Consider the following 12,486-nt stretch of genomic DNA (forward strand, 5'->3'; position numbering starts at 1 on the left):
CATTGACCATTGGGGGCCTTCATATTCAATTCATCAGAAAGGAAGAAGGAATTAAGTATAGTACTCACATTTTGTACCAGAGTAAAAGTACCAATACTACAAAAATCTGTTTTTTCTTCATCCTTTTCAATAGGATCCAATAGATACAATTTAGCAGTGTTACTTCAATGTGGAAATACACCAACAAAAAGTCTGCTATTCAAAATTTACTCCATTATCTTTTGTAGTAAGTAAAGTTACCATTCTCACAGCCAAGTAGGCCTATGCATTCTCGCATACTTGGCTTCTGGGTCGCAAGACAAATTTCAGTGCGAACTGACAATAAAGTATTATATCACTATATCATATCATATCTTCTCTCAGCCCCATTGCCCTAAACATGTAATGTTGTCGTTTGTAATAAACACAGAACAGAAGCATCTGGGTGGAAGTGGACTAAGAACGGGAGGAGACAAACTGAGTACCTGTTTCTACACAGAAAAGGAGTTGGTGAGGTAAAAACTAAAAGGGGGGAGGTATATATTATTAATTACCGAATGGATTTCCAGATTGGATTACCATAAATAGCTATAGAATAGCTAGAATACTTGACATGGGTCAGAGAAATAATAAATCAGACAACCCTTCAATTCTGTATTTAACAGGTAGCCTGTGAAGTGAGCAGGAATATTATATTCTTCGCAAGGAGCTTACAGTCCCATTTTAGACTTCAACACAAAGCAGACCCTACTGATAACCAAACTCTGTGGGTTTTTGAGGGGCGCTAGACCCTCCTATATGCCCATCTTTTGGTGTCTGTGTAAACACAAACATTGAAGCCACAAGTGAGGACAGAAAAGTGAAGATGCAAATTGTGATTGACATTTGTGATGATTTGATTGGTTAAGCACAGAATGTGATGTATGATGATGTATGATGATAAGAGCGCCACTTCACACAGGTGTGATTTTATTTTGGACATGACAGCCCACATCTGAAAACTGTATTATACTGATTGGAACACTCAACAGGTATGTCAAAATGAATATCCTAGATGTTCACAAACCTTTTCCATTTGATAGGGTCCATTTGAAGTTTAACTCAACAAAGACATGAAAATTGTTTGTTTCATCAGATTGCTATTATTATGATTTAGATGAATTGCAACATAAAGAGCTGATTCAATTAGAGTAGTATAACATGAAAAATATATGTCAATAATTGTTTCTATTCTATGTTAAAAAAGAGTAGATGATACTCTTTACATGATACAAACATGATAAAATGATACATGATACACAAAAATACAATTTGCAATACTTTAATACATCCAAAATTAATACATGTGTTATGCTATTTATTACAATAACATTGAAACACATGAAATCAGTAAAATATTACTAATATAACATATACTTCATTTAATTAATGTTTTCATTTGTAAGTTTAGTTTTGTGTTGTTATTTTGTAAGTGGTATTCAGACTGACAAAGTTGTTATATCTAGCCTGACAAAAGTCATTGACCCAAATAAAGACCTTAGATTCAGGTTTGAAATAATTTTAATCCAGGGAAAGTATATGCAGCATATGAAGAACCTTTGCTTTGACTTTTATCCTGGCTATTAATTTCCTGGCCACTGCTGCCACTGCGAGTCAATAGATAAAAGGCAGGTCGTTCTTTTCATATTTTTAACTTCATTATCACAAACAATTTATCCACCTGCCTCAAGCGGTGAGAGGAGCAAAATGTCACATTTGCAGTGGTGGAAAAAGTACTCAATTTACTTACATAAGTAAATGTATCAATACTGCAATGTAGAATACTCATTTACAAGTAAAAGTCTAGTAATCAAAATAAGTACTAAAGTATTGGGAAAGTACACGTTGTGCAGAATATCCCGTTTCAAGTTTTATAAAGTATGACAATATTTTGAAAATAGCCGATCTACAAGGCCTCATTCACACGTACCAAACACCAATCAAGCAATGTTTGGTCGTTTTTTTGTTTTTTTGGGCCACCACAATGCTTTTCCAATGGGAGTCACATGGTTTGATCAAACATTTGTGTTTGATCGCTGATTGCTGATTGCTCCCCCCCCATCAAACAAAAATGTTTGGTCAAACCATGTGACTCCCATTGAAAATGAATTGGAGCAGCAATCAAAAAGCAATCAGGCATCACACACGGACCGAACATTTGTTGTGTACGTGTGAATGAGGCCCAAGCTCACAATGCGTCGCATTGCGAGCTTGTAGATATAGGGCTGAAGTATGTTTTGTAATAATAATCAAAATCTACATAAATGTAGTGGAATAAAAGTACAATATTTGGATCTGAAGTGTATATTAAAAGTACTGGAAATTTGAAATACTCAAATAAAGTACAGTAGTTAAGTAAATGTACTTAGTTACTTTGCACCACTGCACATTTGTCTACATTTGTCGGCACAAAGGTATACTGGCGGGGGCCATCACTTCATCTTTGGGTCATCTGTTTAACATGTTGTGATGCTGAATGTTTTAATGGAAAAAACATACTCTCTCCCCATGCCTTCGGCCTGGTGGAGACAACAAATGGTAGCTTAATAATACTGTAGCTCGGTGATTCCCGTACGTTTTATCTGCAGTGTGACCCAAAAGAGAAATCACAGATATTCACCTGGGAACCAAACTAGTGAAATTAGCAGATCTACAAGCTTACAAAGCTCACAAGCTGATATCTTGTTTTCTAATTTATGACATTTCTTTGATTTTTCTTTTATTATCTTCATGAAATTACTGAAAATGGGAATTTTGGGAATGTTTTTTTTAATATGTTTTGAAATAATAATAATTAAAACAACTAAATGTAGGACACAAAAAAATAAAGAGACCTATGAAATTGTATCTGCGACCCACAAAATGTGTTCCTAGTTTCTACCCACTGTTTGGGAACCAGTGCTGTAGCTGGTTTTGATAGGTTGTTTTATATTTTGTAAAATGACACTGTGTTTGGAAGAGGGAATGGTAGATAGATCAGCTGCATTGGTTTGTTATGTTTATTTTTTGGGAAGTTCCGATCACGTGTTTTTGCTCTCGATCGGATTCCATTTGATTTTGAGTATCTGCCGATTCCGATTTTTCTCAATCCGATATTTATATTTTTATAGAACACTTATGCCACATCATCACAATAGTACAATATCCAAAATCACAGACAATATCCAGTCTAATATCATGAATGATATGGATATAATATTGATACAAGGATGTCCCGATCACGTTTAATTTGCTCCCGATCCGATTCCGATCATTTGAAAATGACGTGTACCCTATTTATTTTATGTTTTTTGACATGGTCATCACAATCATATTGGACGAATCAGATGCATTGTTTAAAGTGTTATTTTCAACACCATCCCCTTATTGTGATTGTATCATTTGGACATGTTTTGTATATGTCTGAGCACAAGTATAGTGTGTATGTGAAACTATTGTGTCCCTATTCTGGCGCAGACTTTCAGTAAAATTAGCCGATCTGCAGGCTTATAATGCGTCGACAAAGAGATTTCAGTATTCAGGGGAAAACGTACAGGGCCTGGTATAGACCCTGGGGGACACCTGTGAAATACCGGTATAATGTTTAAGTGGTTAAAAGCCTAATAATCTTCGACTCATAGGCGTCAACGCAGCTTGCGTTTTAGGAAAGAAAATCCTGACATGCATTATATATAAGCACCGATAATCCTATACAAGAGAGCTCCCACTATATGCCCCCCCATGCTGCCACAGTGTAACATGCCCTGAAAGGAAACCACCTGTGTCAGCATGTTGTATTGACACCGCAGAGTACTGCATACCATAGCATATCCCCAGCTCCAGAATACACCATTTACAAATAAACAAAACAAAACAAAAAAAGGAAACATGCCCCCCCTCGCCTCCCATCAGCCTCTGACCCCCCTGTCCCACCACACACACAGGCACCGCCGCTGAAAACGGACAAGGTCACATGGTCGGCGGGGTTGGCCCCCCAAACCCAACCCCACCCCCATCCTCATTCAAGTGCGTCCCCACACAGGGTGACTATATTGTCACCGAAAGGATTTTGCTTTCATCGACAGAAAAAAGTACAGGGGTGGGGGAGGAGGTGACGGGTGTGTGACTTTTTGGATTTCGGCCCAAGAGAATTCTCTGACTCTCTCTCTCTCTCCCTCTTGGTTGGACGCATCACTCCCTCCATCTCTCTCTCCCTCTCATCTTTTCCCTTGCATCCCTCTCTTCCTTGAGCCTCAGGAACGGCGGTCAAGAGGGCGCATTTCCAGAAGAAACAAGGTAAGAACTGTGCGTGTGCTCCTGTTTTAGAACAGTACAGATGTTAATAATGTGTAAATCAGTGGTTCTCAAACTTTTTTGACTCAGGTTGACTAGGTCACCGCTAGTAAATAACATTTTCGTCCACGGCAACCCTGAATGACATTGCCACTTTTTTAGAACATTACATCATATGACTGTATGTACGTAAATATGAAAATCTTTGCCCCTAAGATCCAGTGTGTAAACGTGAGAGAATATCAGTTTTGAAAATAACGTTATACTTGATATTTAACCACTTGAACCCCAGCATCCCTATTCTGAGGCATTGTGAGCTTGTAGATCTGCTATTTTTGAGATTTGGTGTATGGAAAAAGAACGCACCAAGTACAGTGCAACTTGGATCCTAGAGGGTTTAAGTGGTTCAACTGAAGTGATATCATTAAATTCCAAATATTATCAAAGTATTCGGAGGCACCTCTGCCTGGACCTGTGTTACGGCATCCTAGGGTGCCACGGACGGCACCTACTGTAAATTAAGAAACGCTGGTGTAAATGAGACACCAGAGTCTTTGATCCTGCTCCATTGGTTGCTCAGCTGGCATCATCACCGTAGACGTGATGTGAAAAGCCTCTGTTATAAAGAAGGTTGTAGACCTGTGAGGTGAAAGGCCTCCGTATAAAGACGGTTTTCACCTGCCTGGGAGCTTTCCATAACACCTGATCAACTCTGAGTGATGCCGCTGCGCGTTTGGATAAAAGCAAACTATAATATGGCTGTTGAAAAGTTTGTAGACCGCTTTGATTGGGCTTGGTTTTAAATGCTTCGCTGCTTGGGGGCTCAGCAGGACCTCTTTATGTGTCTGAAACCTGAACATGTGTTTTGCAGAATGTTCATACTCGGTGATGTTTCTGATGCCATTTTGAAAAATCTACTCGATATTTAGTTTAGTCTTATTGGCTGTATGTTTGTTTTAAAACACATTTACAGTACGTGATTTGAGTTTGTGACATTCACAATTATTTGTCTTTGTTTTGTTTATTCAGTTCTACAATACAGTCGATATGGTGTTTCGTTCCAGTAGCCTATTTATTATCATATTATGGTACTTTTGTGTTTACAATTTAGGCATTTTTCGCTCTTAATCCAGAGCGATTTACAGTATCATCATGCTATCATAATAATCATGCTAAACAAAAATTGGGCTGAATAGCTCTAAAGGTGGTTCTTTGGCTTTAAACCACAGGGGAACCTGTTTTGCTGCTATATAGCACTTAAAACTGCTATATAGAACCACTAGAGGTGCCTACACTAAACTAAACAACCAGTAGAAAAACGATCGACTTTAGATTATTTTGGATTATATTTTATCAATCCCATGGGGGGAACAAAATACTGTTTCAGCTTCACCCAGCTGATGGCTACTCAGATGGTTATGATGAGAGCATATAGTTAGGGGTCTTGCTCAGGAAGTCTTCGACACGAGGGGTCAGGAGACGAACCTAAGCTCCGGCTGCACCAAGGTGTTTCTTTGTATGGCAGTGGTGCTATCTATATATATATATATATTGTGGTAGTTTTGTACGTATTTATTAGTTGTATGACATTGACTACACATACAGTAGTCATGCAGAACCACGTTGAGCTCTTCTTACAACATGTATGTAATGGTTGCCTTCATACGTTGTCTTCAAAAACCACACGTTTCGTTATTTCACACATTAATGAATCCATCCTATGTCTCCTGCATGCATGGTGCAGTGACAGGTGCTCTGCGGCAGCCCCTCTATCTCAGCTCAAGATGTACAGCTTCATGGGAGGGGGTCTCTTCTGTGCCATCGTGGGCAACATCCTGCTGGTGGTGTCCACGGCCACAGACTACTGGATGCAGTACCGTCTGTCCGGCAGCTACGCCCACCAGGGCCTGTGGAGGTACTGCATGTCCAACAAGTGCTACATGCAGACCGACAGCATAGGTAAGACCACCCCCGCCATTCACACCTGTGGGTTTCAACCACCAGTGGTCCGGGGACCACCAGTAGTCTTTTTTTTCTTCTTTTTTTCTATTATTATTATTATTCAAGTATTTTTATTGAAGTTTGAGACAGGACAAACAACAGATACATGACAACAATTACAGAACAGATACAGGACAAAACAACAACACCGGTACTCAACATTCATGTATAAAATATAAAAGTCTGAAATACAACCCACAAATTGTACATTAATGAAATCAACTGTAACTGAAATAAAATACAAAAAGATAAATAAAAATGAAGGGGGGGGGGGGGGGGGGGGGGGGGGGGGGGCCAATGACTACGTAGAAAATACTACCGCAAAGTAGGTTAGAAACGGTTGCCAAACTCTGGTATATTTCTGAGTGGAGCCCCTGATTGTATATTTAAGTTCTTCGAGTTTGAGATGTGACATAACATCCTCCACTCAACGTTTGGGACCACCAGTAGTCCTTGAGGGGGTTCCAGGTGGTCCCCAGCTAAATGACGGAGAGTTGGTAACCAAATGGACCCTTATTAGATCTTCAACTCTTGAGAGTGTAAGATGAAACCGCTCTCAAGAGTTAATGAGAAGAGAATGTAGAAGAATTGTTATTTTGATCAAAGTTTGCCTGTTATCTCTCCTAATGGTACGACATCAATACAGTATCGAAATGTGGACTAAATCGTTTCCAACTACAACAAAGGTTTGGGGTCTGGTGGTCCGTGGCGTGTAGTGGCTCAAATGCCGATTAAATGAAAAGCGTTGAAAACCAATGACTCACACTACAGGATGTCATGAAGCACTTCCTCTCAGGATAAGCAGTAATGCATTACATTATTAGTACTAAATACACGTTCATGAGTAGGAAAGTAATCACAAGGGATAATATTATTACAATTAAAATATCAAATAATGCATTACGTTCACAAACTCTGTTGATGATATATGTTTTACGAACAAATGAAAACCTTTGGCCCTAAAATGCAAATATGCAGCTCATCATTAACGTTCACTATAGACTTGTATTTGATCTTTCAACTCTGCACCAACAGAGGGCGCTGTCAAATATAGTGTGGGGCAATGTTGTCATAATCTACAAAGTCAGTCAGATTGAAAGCACATACTTAATCTGATTGAAGGATAGACGAGTCACTCAGTGTTAAAGTGTGCAGCTCTTGTAATGCCAAAGTCCTAAACTTTAGCCAGCCTTGGCCTTGACCAAGCCCTCCAGTGATGTCATTGAATGAGAAACATAACTCATACGGCTTTTACTGCTCTGCTCTGCACTTTGAAAGTGTGATCAATATATGTCATGTTTGATGCTTCTGATGAAATATATATAAAGACAGTGGCGTGCACATTTAGAGGGGCAGGTGCTCAAGTGAAAAAAGGGCACCTTGTGCAGCTCGTGGAACCGGCCGGTTGCCATAATAGTGTGAGATTGGCCTGGGCCGTGGCTCAGCGGTCCAGGCACCATGGCTGGTAATCCAGTCTGGCAGTGTGCCGCGGGTTCGACTCCCGATCCCGACGGCCTTTACTGCATGTCATCCCCCCATCTCTCCCCCATTTCCTGTCAGCCTACTGTCTGTCTTTCCATAAAAAATACAAAATAAAGGCGAAAGCCACAAAAAAAAAAACATTTAATAGTGTGAGATTTTCAAAAGGGCACATTGCTGTCCAGAGGGCAAGGGCAGGTGGTGCTCTAGCACCACCTAGTGTCTATTTGTGCACGCCACTGTATAAAGATCTACTACTAAGTGGCAAAATAGGCTGAAAAACAGCCAAAAAAGACAGGCACATCTAAAATCTAATAGGCTGTGTGCCGGATCAAAACCAGAGTAGTTCAAGAATACAAAGGGTCCGCACACCATTTTCTCTTCCCAGAAATGGCTTCACTTAATCAATGGTGAGGAAGGTCTGAGGAAGCAACGTCCAAATGATGCCATCTGAGAAGTAGCATACAGTAGAGTGGAACCTGCATGACCGTGATTGTCATCGTACAGTGTATATAACCCAAGGGGCCAGTGAGGCTATTCAACGTTGAAGGTCTGGGTCCTAGTGGTAGGAGGAGGGACTACAGGCGGACCCGTGGATTCATGACCGGGAAACCCCGTGCAGCTGGGCTTTAACATTGAGCGCTCGGTTGCATACGTCACCCCGGACCTCAAAGTTGAGGTCCGGAGGAGGGACTTCCGGCAGTCTTCCGGGTGCTTCAAAACGCCACTGAGCAACTTCCACTGACATGAATAGCGGAGGGGGCGGAGCTTCGCGCCAGATCAGTCTCTATCCTTTTATATACTCTATGATATAACCTCAAGTTCATCCTTACAACCACATACAGTAACATGCGTTAATGTGTGCGGCCGATAACGGTACACTTCTGTACAGATTATTACGATTATTATGTTTTAGATGAGGCAGTGCTTGAATTTAGACAAGAAAAACAAGATATTTTCAAGTTGGTGTTATAGCTGGTGTAATCTCTCAAGAACAGATTCTGTGCTGCGCTACCGGGTTCCCAGATTGTAGCTGGTGCAACCTATGCGTTGTTTTACCTTTGAAGCCTGATGCTACCTCTGTGTCTCATTATTTATTGCTATACATTATTATTTTTTACATTTTTGAATACGAATTTGAAGAAAACTTAAAAAAAAAGGTTTTAGAAGGCTTTTTTAGAATCAATTGGCTAATTCAGTGGTTCCCAAACTGTGGTGCGTGCAGCCATGCACCCCTTGTGGTGCACGGGCGCCTTCTAGGGGGTGCGTGACATGAAAAGGCTAATGGTGGTGCTATGGTTTTATTTAAAATATATTAACATATTATGCCAATATATGGCAAGTATATGCAGAATATAGCCTATGCTGCATATATATGCCATATTCAGGTCCATATATGTGGATAAATAGGAAATGTATGTCTCTATATAGCTTATGCAATTTATATTTCCATGTGGGTGGGTGCGTTAGCTAGGTCAGGAGGTAACAGGGTAGCCTGGGTTGCTGCGTTCCACGGATCTGAAATGTCACTTCGCAAAGGCCCCCAAAATTAGAAAAAGTCTGGAGTAAGTCGGTTATTCCACAAATAATTTGGCTTTATAACTGCCTACATTTTATAGAAGTCATTTAATCCTCTTATGTTACATAACTGACAATGTCAATAGTCATATATTGGCATAAACCTTTTGGGTGAAATGATTAAGAAATATCATATAGTTTGTTCTGTATAATCTTTTTTCCTGTTTTATTTTCCTCCATTATTTTAAGAAGTTGATGTCATGATCACTGATTGTTCCATGTCTGTGTCCCTGTGCAGCTTACTGGAATGCCACTAGAGCCTTCATGATCCTGTCGGGCATGGCATGCTTCTCGGGCATCATAGCGGGCATCATGTCCTTTGCCCACTTCTCGTCCTTTGAGAGGTTCAACCGCTCGTTCGCTGCAGGGATTATGTTCTTCGTTTCCAGTGAGTCTTCACACGCACACGTGTGCACAAGAAAACCGTATTTTTTTTAGGATTAGTTCACCCCAAAAATTACTGCTTTTCTATCAATTGCACACCCCATGAAGCACTGAATTATTTTTAAAGTCTAAGTTATGCATACACATACCCACACATATGCTATCAATCAATCAATCAATCAATCAAACTTTATTGACAGCCGTAGCCAAAAGAAGACATACAAACAATTTAAAAACATACAAAACAATTAAGCTATATGCACACACGCACACGCACGCTCTCACCTTGAATAATAATAATCTCAATCTCCCACCTTCCCCAGCTTTCTTTGTTCTGCTGGCCATGGCCATCTATACTGGTGTGACGGTCAACTTCCTGGGCAGGCGCTTCGGTGACTGGCGCTTCTCCTGGTCCTACATACTAGGCTGGGTGGCTCTGCTCATGACCTTCTTTGCAGGTAAGGACAGAGAGAACCCACAGACACACAGTCACTGCTCTCCAAAAATGAACCGTCCGCATTGTTACCCTAATAATCCGAACCCGGGCAGATGAAACAACAACAGACTGTGATGTTCTTAAAATGATTCCTGGCTAATACGCCTTATATGCCCTAATACACTATAAGTGGCCTCTATAACTATAATTAGAAATGAAAAAATACCTTAAATATTTTATTTATTTTAGAAATAATTCACTCAATTGGGACAATTAACTCCTGTCAGAAGTTGATGATGTCAATGTGTGGTCCAGCTCTATGGAATGTATTACTATTAATGTGCTAACTAAAAAAACAACGTAATACTTCCTAAGTTTAATATGAGCACCAAAGCAATATTTTACATTTTAAATACATTTTACTAGTTAATACATGCATTCCATACATTCCATCGGGTTCGACCACACATGGACATATGATGGACTTGTGACGGGAGTTGTCCCAATTGAGTGAAAGATAAATTATTTCTGAAATAAATAAAATATTTAAGGTATTTTTCATTTCTAATTATAGTTATAGAGGCCACTTATAGTGTATTAGGGCATATAAGGCGTTTTCGATAGCTAGCTTCAAACAGAGCAATGGTGGGTACAATATCTTGTTAATAATAAAGTCAGGACCACATGAATTATATTAGTTGACACTTTGTTCTATGAAAGACACTTGTTGTGACAGAGCCCTTCTAGGGCCAATTGAAACCAAATCCTGCCTGTTAGTGTTTACCATGCAGTAGAAATCACTCTTCAGCTAGAATGTTCTTCAAAGCTAGACTATAAAAGCAGCATAAATCTACACTGTAAATATAACCTATACACAGTAGGCTATATATAGGGTGCTCGCACTTTTTGACTTGAGAACTACTTTTAAAATGACCAGCTCAAAAAGATCTACTCACCAATTTCTTTTTAAAAATATTCCCATTGCTGAAAATAGCCGCTGCCTTTGCATATAAGACAAATGCAATTAAAATGGGAAATAATGGCTAAACATACTTCCTCCCGTTCTGTAAGGAAGTGGTAGGTTTTCGGGTTTTTTTGCCTCGCACATTTTTATACAACTTTGTAATGCTACTGACGTAGTAGTCACATTTGTACTCAACACCAGAAAACAAATTGCGTTGTGCGTTGGCCTGCTTCTCAATGTGCATCAATGACTGAACCACAACTCTTTGTCTGTTGCAGGTATCTTTTACATGTGTGCCTACAGAATGCATGAATGCAGAAGAGGGACTGGCCCACGCTAAAGGGGAACGGCCACCCAAGACTTTCCTCTTTTAGGAAAAAGGGGATAGCGCTTCATCAAATGGAAGCCAGTCCGGAGACAGAAATATATCTAAATGGTCAGCACTGATCTAGAACCCCAGAGATGATGTCTGACGCTATTGACAGAGACTAGCAACTGATCCAGAAAGACTCCTTGGGCTTTTCTTTTTGAAGTCTTGTGATTTCATTAGGTCTTATTTGTGATAATAGTATGAAAAATAATTTCATATAGTACTGTTTTTACCTTAAAATGACTTCACTGCTTTCATTCAGGATCATTAAAAAATAATATGTGTAGGGGAAACACATCACTAATCTGAAACATGTTAATATGACAGACACAGTTTTCAATAAAGTTGCTTTTCAAATTGTTTTTATTGTGATGTATTTAATTCCCCATGACACCACTAGAGGTCAGCACAAAACCTCTTATGTTCTCTACAGTAGAATAGAGTGTCGCAGTCTCGCCCCCTTTCATGACGACGACAGGCCCAGGAAATAATTCCCCATGCATTTTTCCCATAGACATTTCTAAAAGTATTTATTCTAAATAATTAGAAAGAAGAAAAAAAAGGGCAGGTTACAACACTGTTGTTTTTCTTCTTTGTAATTTTTGTTGTCATGATTTGTCACGTTCCGAGTTGGCTTTGTTCGAGACATGCAGATCTTTAAATAAATACTTTTTGAAATGTCTATGGGAAAATGCATGGGGAATTATTTCCTCGGCCTGTCGTCGTCATGAAAGGGGGCGGGACTGCGACGCTCTATAGGGTGTACCAAAATCTCCTGGAGGGGGCGTCAACATATGTGTCACGTGGTAGCGGCCGCCATACTTGCTGGCTTGTCTGGTTTGTTTACATTGAGCGACTATCCGTGTGCTTGTATACGTTCTTTTTTTAAACTGACCTCACAATGGTGCAGACTTGCTCAGTAAATAAGTGCCACAGCAGGTCACGTTGAGGAAATGAGCCAGAAAACGGAATTAGATGTTCAGC

At 39.8% G+C, this 12,486-nt stretch overlaps 1 protein-coding gene across 1 annotated transcript; it reads left to right on the top strand.

The window, feature by feature from the left end:
• Nucleotides 1–433: 433 nt before the first annotated feature.
• Nucleotides 434–11,583, top strand: LOC306937861 (lens fiber membrane intrinsic protein-like). Its single transcript, XM_079521866.1, has 6 exons — nt 434–489; nt 4,255–4,293; nt 6,035–6,249; nt 9,587–9,736; nt 10,056–10,190; nt 11,411–11,583. Exons 3-6 carry the CDS (start codon nt 6,075–6,077, stop codon nt 11,470–11,472), a joined length of 522 nt encoding a protein of 173 aa, XP_079377992.1. The 5' UTR covers nt 434–489; nt 4,255–4,293; nt 6,035–6,074; the 3' UTR covers nt 11,473–11,583.
• Nucleotides 11,584–12,486: the final 903 nt, after the last annotated feature.

Source organism: Electrona antarctica (genome assembly GCF_951216825.1).
Source record: "Electrona antarctica genome assembly, chromosome: 15".
Classification (NCBI taxonomy): domain Eukaryota; kingdom Metazoa; phylum Chordata; class Actinopteri; order Myctophiformes; family Myctophidae; genus Electrona; species Electrona antarctica.

Coding starts and splice junctions, on each gene's coding strand:
- LOC306937861 (XM_079521866.1), top strand. CDS start 6,075: ATGTACAGCTTCATGGGAGGGGGTCTCTTCTGTGCCATCGTGGGCAAC. Junction 6,250..9,586: donor CATGCAGACCGACAGCATAG/GTAAGACCACCC, acceptor GTCCCTGTGCAG/CTTACTGGAATGCCACTAGA. Junction 10,191..11,410: donor GCTCATGACCTTCTTTGCAG/GTAAGGACAGAG, acceptor TGTCTGTTGCAG/GTATCTTTTACATGTGTGCC.